The 23881-nt window shown below is 40.5% G+C and overlaps 1 protein-coding gene and 1 pseudogene across 6 annotated transcripts in view; both read right to left on the reverse strand.

The window, feature by feature from the left end:
* Positions 1-2575: 2575 nt before the first annotated feature.
* Positions 2576-23881, reverse strand: part of Sorcs1 (sortilin related VPS10 domain containing receptor 1) — a 512909-nt gene continuing 491603 nt past the window's right edge. The window contains exons 25-27 of one of the 6 annotated variants that reach the window (XM_055591507.1): positions 12653-12758; positions 12364-12524; positions 3049-3220 (exon numbers count right to left, since the gene is read on the reverse strand). In XM_055591507.1, the coding sequence (XP_055447482.1) occupies positions 3120-3220; positions 12364-12524; positions 12653-12758 (368 nt within the window). In that variant the 3' untranslated portion in view covers positions 3049-3119. Of the gene's footprint in view, positions 3221-7399; positions 10975-12363; positions 12525-12652; positions 12759-23881 lie in introns of those variants that run through there. The other 5 variants (XM_055591509.1, XM_055591510.1, XM_055591505.1 and 2 more) reach the window with 5 other exon arrangements.
* On the reverse strand, positions 5846-6343 carry LOC129665047 (40S ribosomal protein S23-like; annotated as a pseudogene).

Below are 23881 nucleotides of genomic sequence, written 5' to 3' on the forward strand. Positions count from 1 at the left end.
ACAAAACCACAACTCTTAACACTGAGTACTTACAAAAAGATTTCTACTCCATGTGCAAAAGTGAAGAAGGAAAGTCTGGCCCTGCGATGAGGTTATGCCTGAACATGAAAGTGGGACCAAAGCAGACATCTCTAATAAGTTAAGATGTCTGTGTGTGTGTGTGTGTGTGTGTGTGTGTGTGTGTGTGTGTGCATGTTAGAAGCAGTATGACCTACTAGGTGTCAAATTACTTAGTGTTGATATTTAAAACTTCGTATATATCCATTTGTTTCTTGGAGACAGAGGCAAATACAAATTCTTTCTCTCTTCAGAGCTTAGCTCCCCCCCCCCCACTGTGTCTCATGTCAAGTCAGGTCAAATGGAATATGTCTTTCTTTTTGTAATTCAACAGCAGGGGCGAACAAAAGATTTGGTTTCAGAAGAATAACTATTTTTCTTGTGTAAACACCATACCATATTTTGAAAAGATTATGTGAACTTGTGTGATTGTGACTAATGTTTCAGTTATGTCCCTCATTACTAAATTAACATATCTAAGGTAATATTTACACATTTTAATCAGCTATCTCCACCTATTTTTTAAAGATGACCTCCAGACCACCCCTTTAAAGTCTACTTTCCCATGGCTCTTTGGCCCTTGTTTTTATCAAGCCTTTTGCATTTTCTTGGCTCACATCTATACATGTTTTGGATTATTTTTATATAAATTCAAGAGTATAAAATGGAAAAATTATATTTATAGTGAACTTGTAAACACACCTAGAACCTAAGAATGCTGTACTAGACAGCCTTCTGAATTATGAGAAAATAACAACAGTAATACTATAGTAACAATAGTAAACAAAAGTTATCTCCCGTTCTTTGTCTCCTGGGAGCACATTTCCATGGAAAATTTGTACCTTGTGTCTCATGTTAGTTAGTCCCATTGTGCTTGTTCTTTCAGAAGATGGGCAAAAGGAGAGCGGGAGGGTGGGAGGTAAAAAAAAAAGAGGGACACAGAGAGAGAGAGATTACGCCTACCTTCCATCGTCTTTATTTGTCAGAAGAAGTACATTCTTAGTCCCTCGAAATATCTATTAAATTTACAGGAGTAGAGATGCTCTGAAGAGAAGAAGGGTGAATTGAATCTTTTCTGGGCACTCTCCCAGACAGAAATTTGGCCAGGCACATTGTTGAGGACAACTTCGTCTGCCTTGCTTTTAAGCCATAGGAAAAGCGGAGAATGAAGAGGATGGAAACTGATTCTCATGGCTTTGAGCAGCTCTTTAATCTGTCACACAGCCAAGCCCTGATGGGAACAGGCACACTGGGGAGACTCTCTTCTGACAGTGATCACGGGGAGTTCTTCCTGCTCCTCAAACTCCACTTCCACTTAAGTCCTTTTAGGGATTAAATAACATAATGGATACAAAGTGATATATACCATTTTAATAACTGAGTTGTTTTTTTTTTAACTGTCATTATTGTATTCTCCATTCACAATTTTTTTTTTCATTCTACCTTCGCATTTAATCTCTTTATTTTCAAGTCAGTCAGAAATCCAGTGCAGGGGATTAAAATCTTGGTAGTATTTTGAGTCCCTAGCTCATTGTTCTAAAACATTCCCACCTCCACTCACATCTGTGATTTCCACAGATAATGAAGTCTATTTCTGCTTAGACTGCCAGTACTGCTTCCGTGCTTTGGCCCTGGCCAGTGGGAATTTCCTCCTTGTAGTTCTTCATGACTCACGTGGTTGGGCCTGTCTCTTCTCTTGTCATGTGTGTATGTGTGTTCAGGTTGGGAAACACTATGAGCACTTTGGTACTATTACTAAGTAGGTTTGGCTCTCTTCTTAGTGGCTGAAATGGGACAAAGGAAACGGCTGCTCGTTCGAGTACCCACAGGATGACTGGAAAGGCCTGCAGTGACTCCACATCCTGCCTCACCGTAGCTTACCTGGCTGCATCTTTCCTCCCAGTGGTTCTCACCGCCACGAGTGGAGAATCAACCCTCAGAACCACTTTGTTAGCATAGACAGAACAATGTAAGACATAGCACAACTACCTGTAAATTCACGGCCCCCAACAGAGAACTGTTACACATGTGTGTGAATATTCCTAAATAATGTATAAATATGCAATTATATTTGCCTATTATGCTATGAATGGTTACTTAAACTAGCTAACACATCTTCATGCTGTAAAATTTGTTATTCATATTCTATGTAAATGTCTATATGTATGTGTGTATAGAATGTAAGATTATATATTTTAAGAATTTGGGGCCCTTGAAAGTTCATTATAGTGGGTGAGGGTAACAAATGATAGCAAAGAATAATGACACATATATAAGAAAAGGTCAAAGTGAAACTCATTACTTTGTATGATAACCTAAAAATTTAATTAAAAATGAATAAAATATATCCAGAAAGTTCATGGATTACAGATACAAAAACAGCATAGTAATATTTTCATCTCAGTCTGAATTTCAATTGATTAAAAATGACATTCAGAGTTGTTTAATTTTTTTGTTTTTAAAGAGAATAATCACACAGTTCAATAATTGTGACATTGCTAAAAACTTTATATACAGTTTATAATTATTTTATTGGCTTAATAAGCATATAGATTTCCTTATAAGCATTTCTTTCATACCCTATTTAAGGTAGGTTTAGTCCGATTGTTTGAGGACTACATGCACATTTCAAAGATGAAGGGAATTAAAACATCCATGGTTTTAGAAATTTAAAAAACAAAACAAAACAGGGGTAATATTGTTTTAGATTTTCATTTAGTCTTCCTTCTTTATAAGTGTATATATTCACATGTATGGCAGTACTGGCAATCCAGAACACTGAATGCAGAACACTGAGGATTTTAGGCAAGTGAGAGCTCTTTCACTGAGATATCCCCTTGCCTTGCACTGTCTATACAGACTGTCATTTCACCCCGCGACATTTTACATTCTGCTCCTCACATCTCACAAAAATTTTCCTATACCTCCAAATACTTTACAAAAATCATTTTATTTTTATTTTATGTGTGTGGGTGTTTTGCCTGGATGTATATCTGTGCACCACGTGTGTTCCTGGTGCCCATGGAGGTCAGAAGAGGGTGTCGGATCTCTCGGAACTGGAGTTACAGATGCTTGTGAACCACCTTGTTGGTGCTGAGAATTGAACCCAGGTCCTCTGCAAGAGCAGCCAATGTTCTTAACTGCTGAACCATCTCTCCAGCCTCTAGAAAAATAATTTCAATGAAAACCATCTATGTTAAATATGATTGTCACCATGTCATTAGTTAGTTTATACGCACTAATTAAGTCTGTTTTCTATACCTGCTGTTGTTAATATATATAAACAAGATTTTAAGGAGGTATACATACAAATATTGAATTACCTTTGTATTATTCATGACATGTTTATATTATCTAGAAATGTATGTTTATCTTTAAAACCTCATCACCTGCCTTGTCATAGAGAAGCTCACATGTGGGTTCAACCATTGTAGTAAAGAGTCTGAGAATAGTTCAACATTCTTGGGACCAGAGTCACATTGCCAAATGGGAATTGTGGCAAAATCTGCGAGCTGTGTGCTGCTTCCAGGAGTGGGAATCAGGTAAGACTGCCACTAATATGTCTGGGTCTCAGGCTAAAATGATGATGGATATGAGAGTTGTCTTCTTCTATTCACTTTCTCTTCTGCTGCCAGAAGAGATTTCACTACTAGATTCAAGTATTTCATCTTTGTTTTGCTTATGGGATGGCTTCCTTAAGTAGCTAAGGCAACTGACGATTCCCCTGCCTCTGACGGTTAGGGTTAGAGGTACAGAACCAAACCCAAATCAAATTACTTTTTAACTGTCCATTGTACTGTTCTATGGTGCTACTTAAAATGAAAATCTGTCTCACTTTTTTTAATGTGGTTTATACCTATTTATTAGGTTTTAATTTTTTGATTTCCAGAAATGCGACTATCAGGTATGAGAAGGTATTTGTCGGACCTTCCTTGTGGCACTCTGTGATTTGGAAAAGGTTTATTGTGCTGTATTGCAGAGTGCGATGATTTTATTGAGCACACATGCCTCTTAATAAAATTGAGTGTTTATTCCTTTTAGCAGTTCTAAGGGGAAACTGTTGATCACAGGAAGTCTATTTCCCCATAAGCTTAGAAACATTTCTAATTGTTTTTGTTTCCTGAGTGATGTGGTCCCAAGGTTAACTTTGAAAACTGGGGCAATGCACTTTTTATCCAAACAGATGGTCTAGTTTTCAGCCTTTCAGGTCTAAGAGAAGTGTTCCCCGGACATCTAGACATTATTGCTTCTAAAGACAAAACTCTCCTCTCCCTTATTCCTGCCCAATCAGATGCCTATTATGGGTTACTTTTACATTTCAGTGTCTAGAAACTATATATGTAAGATAGAAATATGTTATAGTAGGCAGCTATAAAATATCTTCCTTACTGGCAGCTGTCTTACACTGTCCATAGCTATGTCTGCACGTGCAGATCAATTCATATCTATACTCTAAACCACAGATTCCAAGCAGCATTTGTAACATGCATAATAGCCATTTCCTTGTGGTTTTTCCAAGGAATCATTTTGGGATTCTCTTATTATGCAAGTAACATCCAAAGATGATTTTTTTTTTAAATAATTGTGTGTGTGCGTCTGTGTGTGTGTAAGTGTGGGCATGCTTGTGAACATGTAGACGTAAGAGCACTACACTTGGGAGTCAGTTCACTTCTGCCACCTTGTGGGATCTGCGTGTTGAACTCAGGTCATTCCCAGGCTATGCACAAACACATTGACCCTCTAAATTTACCTTGCTGTCTCAAATCTGAATTTTCAAATACTCACTTCTATTATTTCCTCTGGAAATTGGCAAACAAATTATTGATGATTCAGAAACCAAATTTAGGGCTTTGGTTTTTATTCTACTTTCTAGCTAGCTCTTTTCCTCTTTTTTTTTTTTTTTCCTGAACAGCAATTATTCTTCCTTAAATTAATTCCTAAGAATAGCTCCTTGAGCACAGCAGCTTGAGAGCTAGCAGAGAAGAAGGGCAGGGAGGTGCTGAGTCTTGACAAACAGCAATTGGACATGTAATTAGAGGTGCTGGCTGGGTTAGGCTTGCCAGAGAAGCCACCTCAGAGCTCAGTGCTAAAGAAAACGGGCTTACTGACATTGCTAAAAATCAAGGGTTGAGTATCATCAAACATTTATCTAGTGCCCCCTAATGGCAATGCCCAGTGCTAGATGATGAAGGAATATAAAGAATAAACTGAAATACAGGTCTTCCTGTAAAAGAGCCCTGGGTTTGGGAAGAAAGGTGTAACAGGATATATTCACCCAAACATAGTATCCACCATCTAACTATGTGAGCATGAGAGACAAGCCAGAGAAGAGCATAACAATTTAATCTGTGCTGGGGCCGAGGGAGCTTTGTCCATTTAATTTAGGCTAAACTTGGCAGGGGTGTTGTGCCACTTGCTGGTCTAGTCGTTGAAACTCATTCTTTATGCTCTTCCTTTCTAATCTCTGTCTCACTACATGGCATCTCATGGGCTCTAGCACCCACATGGACAGGACTGAGAAAACGACCATCTCTTCCAGTCTCCTCTCCCTGGGCAGCATTACTGGCCTTAGCTGTGTCTCCTGCATGGCTTGCGCTCCAACCAGACACAGGTGCTGTGTCTTCAGCTTCAATTTAGTTGCCCAAGACTCTGACAATACCTGTGGCCCTCCAGCTTTGGAACATGCTTTCTCTAGAGATTTATCTATTCTGTGCTGGCATGATGATTCTTCGGCTTTTTAGGCAACAAATACTGTTTTTAATCACTTCTATGTAAATTAAATAGGGACTTTTTTTTTCAGAATATGAAAATTTATTACTGTGTTTCCATTGTCAACATTTACGATCTTGGTCTTTCCTTCTTGCCTTTGTACAGGGCCAAGAGAGACACATTGGCTACCTTAACAACCTTAAAGCGGACTCCAGGAATATCACCTACAGCATGACCTTTCCGACCAAATCCAGCAACCAGAACTTCATCGTTTTCCTCAATGAAGTTCAAGCAGCCGTCATTGGGCACGAACGCTGTGATCTTCTTGCCGTTCTTGATCAGCTGCACCCTCACACACTTCCGGATAGCAGAATTTGGCTGTTTGGCTTCAACTCCTACTTTTTCCAGCACAATTCCCTTTGCATGAGAGGCACCCCCAAAAGGATTGGCCTTCAGGGCTGTGCCCAAGTGGGCTTTCTTGTATTGTTTATCATGCCACTTCTGGTCCCGTCGGTGACTGCGGAGCTTCCTGAGGCCTACGGAGACCACGACACTTGCCCATCTTGCCGGCGCCACGGGCCCGAGAGAAAGAGAGAGTCGGTGTAGGAAGAACCCACCGACTTATTTTTTTTTTTTCTTCACCTTGACTGACATGAGTAATGGACCACCCCTACCTAGACAGACAGAAACAGCACACTTTCTGGCCTATAATCAGAGCACTTGATTTGTGAGGTTAAAGTCAGGCTAAAAATAGTCAGGGTTCTCATGCATTCTGAAACGGGGCTAATTGGCACCAACATTCTAATCCCAACAGACCTCTGTGGAGGCAAAGGATGTTTTAATATTTGCAGACCGAATATAAAGAACAACATATATGCAGTGAGATTTCAATTACGTGGACAAGCCAAGAGACTGAAGATCTTTGGATCTAGTCCACACTTTTATCTTCCACTAATTTCAAACCACCTATGCGACTCTTTGGGGAATGACTCACCCACCGAGAATGTCAAAGCTGGAAGGGGTCATCTTCCTCCTCATTATCTGCAGGAAGCCACTGCAGCCTGTGTATGTGGAGCAATTTGCTCAAGGTTGCACAGCAGGCATGGCCAGATGTAGAAGCCCCTACCCCAGTTCCAAATGTAAAGCCCTTTCTACCCTACCCTAGGATCGCTTAGCATTGCTCCAAGTGCCAGCTCATTGCATCCAGGTTCTGTCCTTTGGTAACTACAAGGTCTTGAACTGCTATGTTCCCTATGAATAGTGTAAAATTTTGAATTGAAAATATTGAATTAATAATGAAAATATTACCCATTCCAGAGTAGTATTTTTTTAGTGAGTTTAAGTGCAACACAGCACTTTAACAAAGTGATAGGAACTGTAACAATCAACTAGAGTGCAAATGGAATTCAGGAAGTAGAGAAGTTTGTGAGTAAAAAAAAATCTCAAGGGTTCAGAGTTAAATTTATTTTCACACAATTAGCATTTATTAATCTTGTAACTATGTCATTTAAAAATAAATCTAAAGCATGTTTTGGAATTAAATAAACACATCGAGACCAAGACTTTAGAGACATTATCTGTTTAATAAATATGATTGTAAAAGCAATAAACAAGAGCAATTATACATTACACTACATAGTATTTAACAAAAAATACATCAAAAAAGTCATTTTAAAATTAGAAGTAGTTCCAATACTATAAGAAAACTTTCTTTTGTTTTATTTTTAAATTGGCTTCCTATAAAAATAAGTTGGCAAATGAGGGGTTTCAATGCTCAGTTGGAATCCTGGAAAACACAGAACAGCTGCCAAGCACCCCATTGCTTTCAGAGTTGCTGTTTGGAACTTCTGAAAAAAAGCAAAGCAAACCTCTGCAATTTGGACAGTGAATCCAATTAGAATAAGGCAAGGGGGAAATGAGGGTGGGTAGATCAGGATAGAGCATGCACAGTCTGCACTCCGGGCTTTTTAAAGGATGTTGCATTATCTAATTATTAGCTTGCCCCGAATCTTACCTCCTGTGTATTCCTCCCTACACTCCTTTGGCCTTAAGTCCACCAAACTCCTCATTGTGTTTGCACCTGCTATTAGTGAGAGGTAGGCACTTGGGTCCCTCCCATTTGTAGGTTCTCAATGTTACTTTCTCATCAGGAATCAGCTGCCAGGCCTGGTATGGTGATTCTCAAACTTGAGCCTATATCATAATCATCTGGATGACTTGTTCAAACAGACGTTTGGGACCACCATGACCCATAAGCAGAAAACATTACTATTGATTCCCTAGAATTTAAAAAAAAACAGCAAGGTCTGTTTTAGCCTGATTTGAAACTGCATTTCACACAAGTACAGGTGACACTGATAGTGTTGTCTTAGGCATCACACCTTGAGAGCCTCTAGTCAAAGTTGTAGGAACCATGAGGTCCTCTCTAAGCAGTGCCTTGCCTCACCAATCACCTACAGGTGGGAGGGAGCTTGAGGAGAGAGACACATGAGGACACTGAAGAGGCTGAATCTAATGCTGACCACTTAGGTCACTTCCCAGGGTGCCAGGAATCTCATGCTCATCTCTATTTTAAATGAAGACATACAGCCCCTTCTTCCCTGTGTCTCTTCATTCACTCACTGTCATTTCATTGACAAATAATTTTAGAATATTATTCTAGGCAAGGCACTGTGCTAGATCAAGAGTGTTCTTTATTTTTAATAATGATTTTTTTTTTAAATTAGAATACATTGAACTGCAACGCTGAGGATTCCCTGTGCTGGTTTGAGTGAACCGAAACTATTTTGGTTTCCAAATACTTTCTCTTCCAGACTAAATATGGAAGACTCCAGCTGAAGAGAATCAATGAAAATGTTTCCTATGAGATAGGAAGCTTGGAAGGTTGAGAATTGATTGATTACTTCCCAGGAAAAATTGACTATGCTAATTCACATGGGACACCCTCTACCATCAAGGTTTCTGACTGATTAGCCTCTGGCAATTGCTTTCCTACTTTCCCCTTGCTTCAGCCATACAAGGCAGGGGTCATCTGATCACTGAATCAGCCATACAGGGCAGGGGTCATACTGATTACTGGAATACACCAAGGCCCTGGACAATACCCTGTTGTTGGCTTTGGGACATAGCCAAGAAGGAGGCTAGGTTCTAGAAGTGGTTTACCAGAATATCTTTCATCCCAACTTGAATATGGGCTTTCCCAGTTCACAGTAGTGAAGGGACGTCAGTCATTAAAAGGACCTGAACAGGAGCACAAGCTCTGCTCCTCTTTCTGGGCTTCTTTCATGATTCTTCTGGGAAAACTGGTTTTCTTTTGCTTTGAGGCCATGAGGGTGTGAGCCTTACTTTGCTGTAAGCAGCTATTCTTCCTTTATATTGATATTTTTTCTTCATAAATGCCATGACAATTGAAGGTAAGAGAACACACACGGAAGCAGTGATATCATCTTACATGGTCAAAACCTCATCGCAATATACGAGAAGATTGACCTGTATATGCTTTCCAGCACTTATGTATTAATCCCATGAACCTGCTTCTCCTTCTGGTTAAATATCAGTTTTATTTTACAAATGTGGTTACTCAAGAGAGAATATATCAGATTACAGCAGCTATCACAGAAGATATTTCCTTGCATGATAGTCACACCGTCAAAACTTTTCTCAAGAGAATCTCCTGGAATCGGACCACCTAAGTTTTTGTGAATTGCCCAAACAAGCACTGTTCATCTATATGCTTTCCTTTCCAGGTTTGATTGCTTTGCGTGTGTCAACTGTTTTATGTACAGTTTACGTTTCCAGGTTGGCAAGACAGAGGTATTTGGCAAAGGGATATTCTAGAGGAAGAGATAAAGGAGAAATGTAACTGAAGCCAGCTGGGCAGGCTGCAGCCTGGCCAGAGCACAGGAAACCTGGCATGCGTGGGAGTGTACAAAATTGAGAGAGCTGAAGACTTGAGAGGAGTCAGGGGTGCCATAAGCTGGACCACATTTAGGAAGTATGAGGTGAAATATCCAAAATCTAGCAACACCTTTGAGGAGAAAAAAATGAGAGGAGTGGAAAGATAATGGGAGATAAGGAGGAAACAACTAAAGGATGTAAAGAGAACAAGTCCACATGTGGATGGCAAACAGATGGGAAGGTAGGAGAACAAGTAACTACTGGGGAAAAAAATTCCCACTTGTTGTCTTTGTTTTTATATTACTTGGGGCAGGAATAGGGAAAGTGTCAAGGAGAAAAGTTGAGCAGGAAACAAAGGTCCATTTCTGAGATGCTTTGCTTCCCAGGCCCTCTTATGTTCCTATTGAACCTGCATACATGGATATGAATCTTTAACTAGCATCTTCGTCCCTGTGGCCACAGAGAACGGAGAGAAAGCAGCCTTTGGTCACTGCTGACCAACAGAGCCACTAACACTAACTTAGAAACGAAAAGTGACACTAAGCAAAACAGAGAAGCAGCTCAGGGTTTCAGAGCTCTGTGCATGTCTTTGTGTCTTAGGAAAAGGCTGGAGATGGCTAATCCACCATCAGCCCATAGTGCTAAAATAGGTGTTAAGTCTAGAGCCAAGAATATTTCCAAAAAAATACATGCAGATTTCCTTGGCCTGTATACGTTATGAATTTTCTATAAACACGACCGATCAGAAAAAGAGAAGAGAGGGCGAGGGGAGTGTTTTCCATTAAAATAGAGCACCTGTACACTGCCCCTCCAAACGTGTTCTCAAGGTATTGTCCACATGCACAGGCTTAAAGCTAAAAACCCTTGTTGTCTGTGTCTGAAGAATTTAAACGTCCCAATGCAGTGAGTGTTATTTGTTATTTTAGATTTTGATTGCATTTATTTTATTTTTTGTTTGTTTTACTGGCGTCCTTCATTCAAACATTTACATAGGTAGGGATTTCTTTTGTGCTTTGATTCTCAGCAACTATGGAAATATTTCCTGGCAAAATAGGAAACAGAACAACAGAAGAAAAAAAAAACCATAAAGTTAGTGGTCACGAAGGAAGATGTACTTGACAAGAGTGAAATTCTCTTCTGATCAGCGGGCCTCCTGTAGCCTTTGGGGTCTTTTCTTAAATGGCAAATTGTGCCCCAGCAGATCCCCGCTTTGGCGATGAAGGTGGAGTGGCTTGTCTTGGTCTTTGCAATCGGAGAGATGAGTCGCCGGGTTGAGCAGAAGGGGAGGGAGGGGAGGGTAAAGCTACTCTCCTAAGAGAAAACGTGTAACACTTACTCATTTAATGACACTGGAAATGGAAAGGTGTCAGAGACTGCAATGTGCAGCAAAATTTTGGTAGCGAAGGAAGAATTGCTACTTTAATAAAGAGCCACTGTGATTCATACCACACAGAAATGGAGACAGAGAACCAAACAACCCCCTAAATAATGCAGCATTTCAGATGCTTTAGAGGCGAATAGACAGATTATGTGGTGTTACTCTGGACAGGAAGACAGAAAAGCTTCTATACTTTTTAACCCAAAGCTATTGTGCCTTTTTATTACCCTGGCTTCTCCAAATGAAAGAAAATGAACTGTGAAAATTGGACACCAGATGTGGCTGCAGTTGTTATTATTATCTCCGGCTAGTGCTACTCATTGCATTTAAACTTCCTCTAATACAGCCACAGACCTCTCTCTTATCCATTTAAGAGAGGATTCTCTTTCCATCTGCAAACTTTTTTCCAAGTAACAGATTAGAAGTCTTTTATATAAAGGCCGTGTAGGTGATCTGGCATCACAACATTAGCATGAAGCATGAACTATAATATAATTTCTCCATTTCAGTAAGCCACAGACAGTATGGCCCAAAGAGGGAAAGGATTTGGCCGTGGTGGCTTCATGAGTTTGTCAGAGTTGTCAAAAACTTTCATAATATCATAATATTTACCAACTGAGCTTTAGGCTTACTCCAGCTAGGTATCAGACTCTCATGTTTAGATCACAAGCAAATAAACCTGCACTGACATCTGTTGTCAAAACTTCTAGTCAAAACAGAGGAAGGCATCTGTCTGCCCCTCTGCAGTCTAACTCTCCAACTGGTCTCTCAGCACCCCCAAATACTAAGTATTCTGCAAACTGCCTGCCCCCTTGTCCTCATGTTCTCAGTTTCCACATTTTCAGGGTGATAGTTTCAAGGCAGCCACTGGACTAAAATGAAACAAAACAACAAAAACCCCTCCCTATATGGTTGGGTTAGCCAATGTCCATATGGCAGGCTTATCTGGCGTTCTTAGAATTGTCTGTGGTAGAGACTGCTATGTTTTGTACAATCCACACCTTGTTTACCTCCTGACTTTCTGCCCACCTCTCCCAGACTCTGAAGCTTTTCCTTCTTAAATGGCATTAGCGAAAAGACTATGCTCGTTGCTCATATACTTCTGGAGCTTAGTATTTTAGAAATAGATTTTTTTTTTTAAACGGGAAAATTTAATAGAGAGGGAAAAAAGCTAAAAAAGAGCAAGAAAGGGGCATCTTAGCTGTTTCTCTCAAGTGTGTTAGAGCAGGAAAAAAGTGGTTATGTGAAGCCAGCAAGGGGTTAGAGGGTGGTTAGTGTCAACTACTCAGCCTGAGCAGCGGGGGACCACCGGCACCATTTACCTAGAATCTGTGATTCCACCTTCTCATCTACAAGCTGGCCAGGCCTCCTGAGGTCAGGGTGAGGAACACTGGCCCTGCTCTCATTGTGACTGACTGGACTGGTCAGCTCTTGTTCTTTCTCATTTTGCATCTGGGCATAAACATTAATCCCCGGGATCTTCCTAGAACATTAACAGAAAGCATCACTGTTCTGTACCAGAGGTGAGGTTCACTATGGTTTATTGCTTCTGAACCTGTCAGAAAGAGGAAAGAGGTGGGGGGCGAGGGGGATGGAAGAGTGACCACACACCTTTTAAACTTGTAGATGACGAATACGGCTAGCCCCACAAACAGCACCGAGAGCAACATCAGCATGGCGGATCCACTGTGGGTTGGCGTGAGGTCCACCAGTGGAGCTAGAGGAATAAACAAAGCACAGACATTAGCAGAGACTTGAGCAGGAACATATTGGTCGACAGACAAGCTTGGTAAATCACAGGAGACCCTGTGGGCTATGCAGGCACGATGGATGGCCCACAGCTAAGCCGGCATCTGAGTGTGCCCCAGTCCCCAGAATGCTCCAGCTGGTCTAGCCAAGCGCTACAGTGGAACAAGGAAAAACAGCCGAGGCCCTTGCTCTACTCAGCCCATTCCTAACTGTACAGACTTGGGCTGGTTGCCTCACTTTAAAGCATCATATGTAGCTCTAAGAGAAGCACACACCTCACTGGATGGCTGTGTTGTATCTACTATACCTGCTTTTCTATCTCTTTATTAATATTTTCTCTTACTAAACTGTTGGTGCTGTCATTATTATTAATTAGACAATAGTGTTATTGATGGGAAACATCTTGATAAATTCTAACATACTCCATGCTGCCTAGGTAAGCCCACCATCAATGTGCTCAGAGCCCTTAAAATTGCCTATTATTTTTTCTTTTCTTTTCTTTTCTTTTTTTTTTTTTGAGACAGAGTCTCTCTTTGTAGACTTGGCTGTCCTGGACTTGCTTTGTAGACTAGGCTGGCCTCAAACTCACAGAGATCTGCTTGTCTTTGTCTCCCCAAGTGCTGGGATCACAGGCATGTGCCACTGTGTCTGGCTGGTAAAAGCACCTTAATAACCTTATTTTAAAATAAAACATTAAATGTTTTATGTTATCTACTTAGTACTATACTAAAAAGGTGTGCCAGAGCGGCTCTGTGGGTGTGCTTCCACACTGCTGTTAGATAGAAACATGGTAAGCCTAGCTATTCTAGTCAGCGATGCTCTACATTGGTGGTGGTGTTAATGTTGTTATTCTTCTTATTCTTCTTATTATTATTTTCCTATGCATTGTGCGTTAGCTTTTCTCACTAAGCACAGTGGAAAAGCAGTCAAACTATAAATAGGAATTGTGTGTGTGTGTGTGTGTGTGTGAATGAGTTTATGTTTGCTTCTGTGTCAGTGTGAAGGATTAGCTATATATGTCCCTACCTTGAAAGTTTCAGGACACAGAACTGGAAAGCTGCTATGGAGCATGCTTCTGTTGTTTTGCTCTTTTATTTTGTTGTTTTTATGAACACACAAAGCTAATAAGTTAATGCTTGAAAAGGTCAATGCCCTGATGATGGGGAAGAGGTGTTCCATGCAATGGGCTCTACAATTCTAAAATTCATGGCACTCTACCCCAGGAACACCAGCACCTCAAGCGCACGAACTTCCTCACAAAGCTGAAATCTCTGCATGCAAAAGACCTCCTGTCTGAGTTTCCTTTACAGGGCAATTCTAGGAAACATCTCTCCCCAACTCCAAATTTATTCTTCAGGGTCAAACTTCTTGCACTTGTAATGACTGTTTGCAATTAATTTTTACCATATCAAGAACTGACATTCAACAAATGTGGTATAGCTCAAGCCTGAAAACAATCCGCCTGTACCTTGTGGAAGCATGGACAGTGACCTTTACCTTCCATCAATTTAAGCAAAGTCCGATACCCAGAAATGCAGGTGACCTTTAAACACCTTTTCTATGACTTTTCTCTGTCGACAGCAAAGAGGGTGATGGTCTGGTCATCCAAGCAGAAAAGTTCAAGAGTAAATGACTACAATATTAATGGTTTCAGACAAGACCCGTGGTTGCATCTGCTCTTTCTGATTTTTGAAAGATTGTATTTCAGCAAATACTAGAAAGCATATTTTGTATGACTATAAAGTAAATTCAAATTAAAAGTCTTAAGCTTCTTTCTTAGAAAATGGGCTTAATTTATTCAGGAAGATCCACTCTTACAGACACTAAATATAAGGAACACGCTTGTTCTCTCGCCTCTGGAAGCCCAGCAGCTTGGTGCAGAGGAGCATGTCCTCTCTGGTGTGAGAGCCAACAGAGCAGCCTCAGTGCAGTGAAACACCCAGAGCCAAGGCACTTGACACTCAAACTAAGAGAATGAAGCCTTTGGTGCTATCAACAAAGCCCAGAAACGCATCTGAGTGCATGTTGCTATTGTTAGACTATCACGGGGGAAAAGAACACTTGTTGTTAAGATTTCTCCTGCCTGTTTTTAACAGATGGAAGAAAGGGGCTGTCAATCACATGACACAAACAAAAGCAATTAAGTACTCAGAGCTGAAGGCCACTCGACAGGATGTCAACTAGTTAATGCAGAAAGAGAAAGAGAGAGAGACTCAAATCTGAGCCATTCAAACACACACAAATATCCACAATGTTATATGCCCCATCTGGTGTAAAAATCCAAGAAACTAAAAAGAACATTTCTCAGGAAGGGGTTAGGCCCAAGGTAGTAGATGGCATAGGAAGAAAATTCAAAAGTGACATGAGTTAGAATACTATGCTTTAGAAGGAGAACTCAGGATCCTAGATCTTACACATTTAAACTTTGATGAGATACATATGTGTGTGAAGAGACGAGTCATGGACAGACAGACAACAGACAGATGATATAACAACTGTCATCTCACAACCAATCTTGTTATCTCCATATTTGTATACAATGCCCACAAGCTCAACCACTGTATTGTTTTTAAGCTGCCTCCTCCACCTCATCCTTCTTTGTATCACAATATCAGTATCACATGAAAGGAATAAGAATATAACGTAAAGGTAACATAAGGTAAACCATTAACTTTTCAGTGAACAAATGGTGGTCCAGGGGTTCATGGATGATGAGGACAGTCAGAGGCATGAATGAAGTGAAAGTCTGTATATCAAGCAAGAGCACAAGCAGAACAGAAGTGAGGTGTAGCCAAGAAAACCACAGAGCTTACTTAACACTTGACATTTTTTGTTAATATTTTTTCCTCTTGAGACAGAGTCTCTCTATATAGCCCTGGCTCTCCTGAAATTTTCTATGCAGACCAGCCTGGCCTCAAACTCACAAAGTTCTTCCTGCCTCTGCCTATCTCCTAAGTGCAAAGATTAAAGGTGTGTGCCACAAAGCCTTGTGCAATGTTCGAAATACATGGAAGATAGTAAGAGGGAATTACCTTAACTTTGTTCTTACTCAGATGAATGGAAACACACATACACATGCGTGCACACTCGACACACCTGGACGCCATTTTACTGATCCTTGCTTCCACCTCCCATTGTGTCTCTACTTTCTCCGCTGACTTTTCCAGGCTTCTATCATTCACACTCAGATCATCATTTTTAAGGAAGCAGCATTAATATTGTTGCATAATTATCACCTTCTTTGGAGAATATTAGTTTCTATATTTTGAGTTCTACAATGTGCTATCCATTTCATCCCCCAGTTCTACATCTCATAGCTACTCCTTGGAGGCAGAAGAGTAGCAAAGAACCAACAGCAGTGGGGAGATTGTGTTCCTTGTGTAGCTTCTGCTTGCTAATCCGTGCCTGCATATAAAGGTGTTTATTACTGCTCCACACAGCCAGACTCACAAATCTTAATTTTCCCAATATTCAGGTGTGTTTACATGCTTTGCTAAGGAGTGGAGACTAGGAATAAGTGGATTTGGGCTTGTTGTGTGGAATTAGCATAAATTAGTCCATCTCCAGCTGCAGCATCAACAAGGCAGATGTAAAGAAAAAAGGCTCTGAAAAGGTTTTGGCCATTTTAAATGCACAGTGTATAACATGAATACAAGCATTACTCCAGGTGATTGGACATCCCATGCCTGTGCTCACATGCCATTTCTAAAACCCTATGAGGAACTTGACAATGCTTTGAATTATTTTACTCTATTCACAAGGATCTGGGTTAATTAGAATAACAGAACTATTACTACATCCATAAAAGAGTGATTGGCATATAGGAAATGTTAAATACGTAGCCATTGCTCTGCAAGTGAGAGCAAAATCAAAACTTCATAGTTGGGGCTAGATATCTTTTTGGGGGGCTAGATATCTTAAAAACTCTCCATAGAATCAAATTCTGGGTCTGCCATTTTGGGCTAACTGAATTTACAGAAGCTCAAATTCCTCATTTGAAAAAGGCAGGTGAGAATTATCTTTACTTTAGTAAAGTTGTGAAAGTCAAAAGAGATGAAAATGACTGTGATGTTATCCACACACCAGACCCAGCCAGTAGTTTATGCTGTCCTATTAGTATGCTATATTCCTGAAAGTACGCTCTCCACAAAGAGTTCTGAAAGATGAGGCAAGAGTTTCTCGCTGCAGTCAGTTTGGGGAATGGAACTTTTGGCATTGCTCCACCTGGAGATTCCTGTTGCATATCAGTGTGTGAAAGGTGTCCAGTCATGCAGGATGGAAGCCCAGTTAGCCACAACATAACTTTTCACACACTCTTTCTACCACAGACCCTTTTTAATGTTTAGGTCTGTTCTGCAAGAGACTTTCTTGAAACATTTCTCCTCCAATGTTACTGCTTTGAGAAACTGCCGAAGCAAGCACACTCTGATTTTCAGTTTGTTTTTTTTTCCTTTCTGCCTCTGAAGCAGCCTTGGCCCAAGGCTGTATATTTAATACCTGAAATGTAAAATTTGTGGAGACCAAATGTTTGAAAGAATATGTGTGTGTGGGGGGGAGGGTATTAGCTATTTTGTCTCTTGCTGGAAATAATGGCTGACCAGCGTAACCTAAGGATGGAAACATTTATTTCGGCTACCTGTGCTAGGGGAAGTTTATGACTGTGAGGAAAGCATGGTGACAAGAACAGTGATGCTGGCCACACTGTGCCCATGTTCACGAAATAGCATGGATTCTGGTGCTCAAATCCTTTCACCCATTTTATTCAGTCCAGAGTTTCAACCCACGGCACAATGCAGTGCTCTGCTAAGGTGGATCGTCACACGGCAACTAACCTCATTTATGTAATCTACCACAGATGTGTTCACATAAGTTAATCTACACAGTCCCTCATGGACATGTCCAGAAGTGTCTCCTAGGTGACCGTAGATGCAGTTGGGTTGACAGAGGGATTAAGGTGATGTAACAATAGCACAGAAAAGATTTGTGGAATGAAAAGTGAGCAGACTGGCTTCAATTTGTAGTTCACCACCTTGGATCACGGTTTTCCCTCCAGTTAATATACAATCCTAATCATGAGGCTTCCTCTGCTTCTCTTAGCAGATTGGGAAGCATTGGACTGGGGCACCTCCAGAACCCTGAGTTTCCGTATAAACTACAAAACCCCTGGCATTGTAAATGTTATATTTGAATGGAAAAGAAAAAAGAACCTGTAAACTCAGCCAATCCAAAGCTGCCAACTAATTTCTACCAAAGGGTTTTCCCTGGGAATGATCCAGTAAACCAGCAGCTCCACCAGCCAGTCATATATTTTCTATTTCTCCATACTCACTCCATAAAATCATTCTTCTGTGAGGACTCCTGGACTACGAAGAGCCCAGTGATTGTGCCTCTATCCTCTGAGTGCTGGAATCACTGGTGTGTGCCACTCTACCTGGTTTAAGTGCTGTCGGGATCAAGTCCAGAAAGGGCCCTGTGTATGCCAGGAAAGCACTTGGCCTTCTGAAGGAAAACAGCCTTCTTAAAGGAACCAACCAGGAATCTATTGCAAGCTGAAATGTTACTTCATCATATATGTGTATATATAATCTTTGATATGTATAACATATTTTCATATATTATAAATATATAATGAAGGTGTCACAGTCATTTAGTCACATTGGAGGAAAAGATATATTAACATCTCTTGGCATCTGTTATTACTTATCATAGTTCCACAGTGATTTAATGACTGTCTAAAACTACTTTGAAACGACCTGGTTATTTAAAGAGGAAAAAATATTTAATTTTAGAAAGAAATAAAATATACTATTATCATGGCTTTACTCATAAATGACTTGTAAATAATAACTGGGCGATCAAAGAGTAAAGAGGAGAATAAATTTATTGAAGGTGGAAGAACTTCACTCACGCTAATTTCATCTCTAAATGGAAAATGTTATTGCAACAATTTATTTCAGTTTACAGTTGAGTATCCGCATCGATTACGCTGTGGCTTCGACTACGTTGTAGTTTCTGTAACATCCTGCCTGGGGCTTCTGCTACCTCACATGGAAAGCATCTTTACCAAGATGGAGCTGGAGTGCAAAATTCACAGTGTCATGACTTAGGCTGAAAGCTACACCTTTTCCCCACCCTCATCCTTTTCTCCTAACCCTTCCAGAGTTAGTGACTGAACTCTAGAGATATCAATCCTCCAATGTCCCCATGACACCTTCTTACTGCCCCTTCAAAGGAACTTCAATCAGTTGGCAATAGCACGAAGGCCAATATAACTGTTTATTACAAAACCACATATGCCCTTGACAAAGGACGATTTTCCTAAGTGTAGTTTCTTGAACAAGGCAACTAATGGACAGGAAGGAACGAAAACACCTATCCTCATTGTGTATGGTTTTATTATTTTGTTTAATATGGGTTTTGAGACTCTTCTTCTGCAAAATGTTTATCCTTTAATTTTAATCATATGTGTCCTAAATTCTAGGAGACCAAGAACGTATGGAAAACTAAGAGTAAAGCCCTGCATCTCTGAAGTATAGGTGGAAAGAATGAGGGGTGGGTGTAGCATTTTCTGTTCATATTAGCATACGAATTCCACATAGACAATTGCATTTGTTTAACTCAGAAAAATCCTTGCTATTCAAATCCCAATGACTCTTAGACTCTAGTTCACGTTATAATCACTTTCAATAGCTTCCTGGCCACACCTCTTGGCTGCCTTTGGCCACTTCTCTTGATTATGGACACAGTATGTCCCATATTTGGAGGAACAGTTCATTTATTACCTCCTTCCTCTCACTATTACATGCCCATTCTGCCTGTTAGGCTGCCTCCACCCATGCCAAGAAATTAGGCTTTGATGTTCATTACTATATTAGCATCACAAGCCCTTTGTTTCTCTTTTAGCAAATGTCTGGAGCTGTAAATGAGATTTAATGCTGGAAGGGAGTGTCCTGGACCTTCCCTCCTTGCAGATGGATTTTTTTTATGAAATGCTTTCTATAGTATTGTTGAGACTGGGGAGAGGCCTGGGTGTACAAGCATGATTTGGAGACACTGATATAAAAGTAAGATCTCGATTAGCAACTTCCTAGGTCTCCCACAGGACTCCTCACTCGAGACAATGAGCACCTCAGATCTCTATTTTTATGGTGTTTCTTAGTTTAACTGCAATGTGGTCAGGCTATGGAACAGGTGATTGGTAATATGTCTTCCACTATGGCTTGGAGACAGTTTTTTCACCCATGAAAAATAGATCTAGCCATCCGAATGGTCTAAAGAACCAGTCAATTTCAGCTCTTCTATAGCCTTGTATGGAAGTCCCATTATTCGGTGATATATGAATGGCCTTGAAAGATTTTATTCTATTTTTTTTTGCATTTTAGTAGGGATTAATCTATCTGAGATTGTGCTCTCGAGTGGGATATGTCAGAATAGCCCTTTTCTTTGTCCTACTGTCTATCTCACGCTACCATCAAACCTCAACAAGCCAATAACTTCCTCCTACTCCCCTATGCCAACCAAATGTAAGAATGTTTTAATTCCGCAGATGAGTGTTCATAGGACCAAAAATACAGCAACTGATGGGGCCTGAAATATCTGCCCTAAGATGTAGATCTCACTCACCTTCCAGTGGACTTTGCTCGTCTCAAAATATAACTTCCAACAGAAATGGGAAGTTAAAGCTCACAGTTTAGTATCTTAATCTTCCCTCCTGAAATTCATCCTCTTACTCCACTTTGCTGGTAGATGTTATCCTTAATGGCACCAATTCTAACATAAGCCACTAAACATTGCTCCTTTGATAAACAAGAGGCTCTGCCACTTAGCTTTACATCTCCATCAAAGAAATCACCATGTTTGCAACAGCCCTTAAAACATTCTCCATTATAAAAAGAGAATTATCTTTATAATTATAAATTATAATTATCTTAAGATAATTATAATTATATCCATTATCTAAAATTACTACCTAAAGAATCATTTCAGCCAGTGGCTCCCCTGTAAATGCCCTGTCCATTGTTGCTGGCCTGTTCCCTGTGTAAACACACAAGGATTTGTGGTTCAACACTGTCCAGTGTAGCAGGAGCAAGGATCCTAATTTGTCATATATGCTTCTCGAGTGCTATAAATTTACAGGAATTATTGCCAAATGAGGCATAGAAGATAGAAGCACTGGAGGAATAGATGATAAATTTGAAATGCATACTGCTTCTGATTATATTCCAATTTAGCAATGAAAACAAAACATGCCTTTTAGTGATTTTTAGTTAATGGTTCAGGTTTATTCTTTTATAATAAACAATATAAATCAAATGGCTTGCACCAGACTTTGAGCCTTAGTAAGTGCCCAGCAAACACTCCTTGCAATGAAATCCAGATTCTAAAATATATATGAAACAGAGCACTAAGCAATGAGCAATAAGTTGTACTTGATGCAGGCGTTTTTCAATATCAGACTCTTGCTCCCCTCCCCCCCTTTTCTTGCTTCTCTTATTCTGAGACACAGAACTCCACGGAATGTGGGTGAGATTTTTCCCTTTAACTGTCCATTCTCAGGACACAAGTAAATATGAATTATCATATCCAAAATAAAAAAAAGAGAGAGAGAGAGAGAATGGTTTTCTCTCAATGCCAACTGGATAAAATAGTCAGGTGTTCAGCTAGAGCAGCCATGAAGACTGGCTCATGAATACATATTTTTCCAGGTTATGCATTATGCTCCTGGCTATCTGCAAAAGTAAAGTTTGTTGAGCACCTGCCATGTGCAAGTCCTCTGCTGGTTTCAGTAATGGTGACAACATCATGACATTAAGAACCCCACTCACAAGAACTCAGTATGTGTGAGAAAGAGGAGGGTGAAGATAGCCATAATCACCATCACCAGAAGAGATTTAAAAGCAGATGAGATCAGACATGGGGAGTGGTAATGAGGCAAAGGCTTCTGGGAAGGTGTCATGCACATGTTGGCATAGAGCTAAGCCTTAAAGTACAAATAGACATAGGGGTGGAGTGAGCGGGGAGTGCGGACTGTGAGCAAGGTCACACTTCATCCCAAACACTAGTCTTTCTAGTCCAGTTCCAAGTGTCCAGTTCTCTGGCTGGTTCTGTAACGTTCTAGCCTCTGGAGGCTAAACAAGTTTCTAAAAGCCAAAAGCATTTATTCAAGTCCTGACCCGGATCCACCTTCTTAACAAAATGCTCCTTATTTCTCATCTATTCTCACACAATGCTGATATAATTCTCTAACAATCCCTTGTTTCTGCAAGAAAATTTCAGAAACGTATCTGTCAGGTGTGGGTAGACCCTCAAGAGAAATCAGACAGCTTCCAAGGAACACGGGAAAAACTATGAACAAAATAAGCTCTGCATTCAAAGTTTAGCTAAGTTTAGCTATAGAAATTAATGAATTCCCAAAGAGAGTGTACTGGAGGAGATAAACAACACCCAGCCTCTAATGACACTCAAGTTTCTGAAAATGCCTACCTGTGCCCCCATGGAAGCAAACAGGGAACTGAATTTGAAAACCAAAACAAGGCTAGTAAATTCCTGAAGGGAGACAGTTCATTTCCTTGGGAGAATAACCAGATCATGCATTGCCTTTCACAGCAACACACCCCGGCTTGAACATCTTAAAAAGGCTGAGGCTGCTGAACATCTGCTGAGCAATTAATGCAAGCAGCCGTGTGCGATAATGGTCCCTGGGAAGGTTTCCGTAGGCCTGCGTAGAGACATGAAATGCTGCAGATAGTGGCTTATTTTCTCTTTCTGTAAGGCACATGAGAGGATGAGAAGAGAGCGGAACCAAAATTCCATATCTGCATCGAATAATCTTCTCTACCCCTATACAAATATGTTCATTTCTACTTAGAAAACACCATTGTAACCCTTCCTACCTAAAGCACCCTGTTTCCCAGGCAGGAAGGGAAAAAACCCTGTAGTCTGTTTGTCAGACATGCAGTCCCACAATCTGATGTTCTAAATATGGTAGTTGGAGCTATTCCAGGATCAATTTCAAATAGGAAATGAATACTTGACCATTATATTTAATAGTCTCATTCTTGACACAGATCTTCTGTTGGTCACATTGTTATGAAAGCACAGTCGAGAATGTGTCTACCTGGGGATAGTGCCAGTTCTATCTCCGTATGGGAACAAACAACACTGCGGGGATCAGCAATTCTCTCAGTCTTGGTCACTTTCTTCCTTTACAGAATCTAATGTTCCACACACTAAGTCTCCATCAAGATAGATGCTGAGTCCACCCTGACAGAAACTTCATAATGCTGGCTAATGAAACTTGCAATTTGACTAACAGAAGCGTGTTATTCTTAAATCTAACAGGAACAAAAGTAAATAGCCATAATGATTGTTGGAACATAAAGATTTTTGTCTTGTGCTCAAGTTGTCTCAGTACGAGAACCTTTTTTTCTGCCTGCCCCTGTATCTTTTCTCCTGTTGTCTTGGCAACCTTTAGTCATACATGTCTTTGGTGTGGCCTCCCGTCTTTCACATTGTTGGTATGATTATGTGGACTATCAATGTTATATTCTTTCTGCCAGCCCTTCTCCCCAGCAACCTGACTCCTGCAGCCTGTGAAAGAGCTGCAAGCATGAAATGGAGAAAATTCTCAGATCTTTCCAACTCTGCATTGCACTGGCTCTCTAGGGCTCACCAATGCAGCTGAGCGAATTCCTCACAGCTATCCAGATGAAGCCGCCCTTCACCATGTAGGCGGGTCAATTTCGGGTGGAATCTTTTGTGGATGTGTTGCTGTCCCCATCCCTCCACTGGGAGTCCTGTCTAGCTAGAAGGTGGACTCTAGACTTCATGACCCCTGCAACGAGAATTCTCAGCTATAGTCACCCCCATATCCTTCCAGGAGCCTACCTGTGGTAGGTCTCCAGCTTGTCACAGAGATGCTCCTACAGTGGTTTCTCTTCTCTCTGCCAGCCCTTTGTCCTCCTGCTCTTGCTCTCCCCAGGTCTGATCTACATCCTCATTTCTCTCCCTGCTCCCGCTCCTATCCTGTTCCTTCTCTTCAACCGCTTCTGCTGTCTGTTCTAGTTCACCATTTGAATGAGATTTAAGCAA

The sequence above is a fragment of the Psammomys obesus genome, unplaced genomic scaffold, assembly GCF_907164565.1.
Source record: "Psammomys obesus unplaced genomic scaffold, mPsaObe1.curated_primary_1811, whole genome shotgun sequence".
Classification (NCBI taxonomy): domain Eukaryota; kingdom Metazoa; phylum Chordata; class Mammalia; order Rodentia; family Muridae; genus Psammomys; species Psammomys obesus.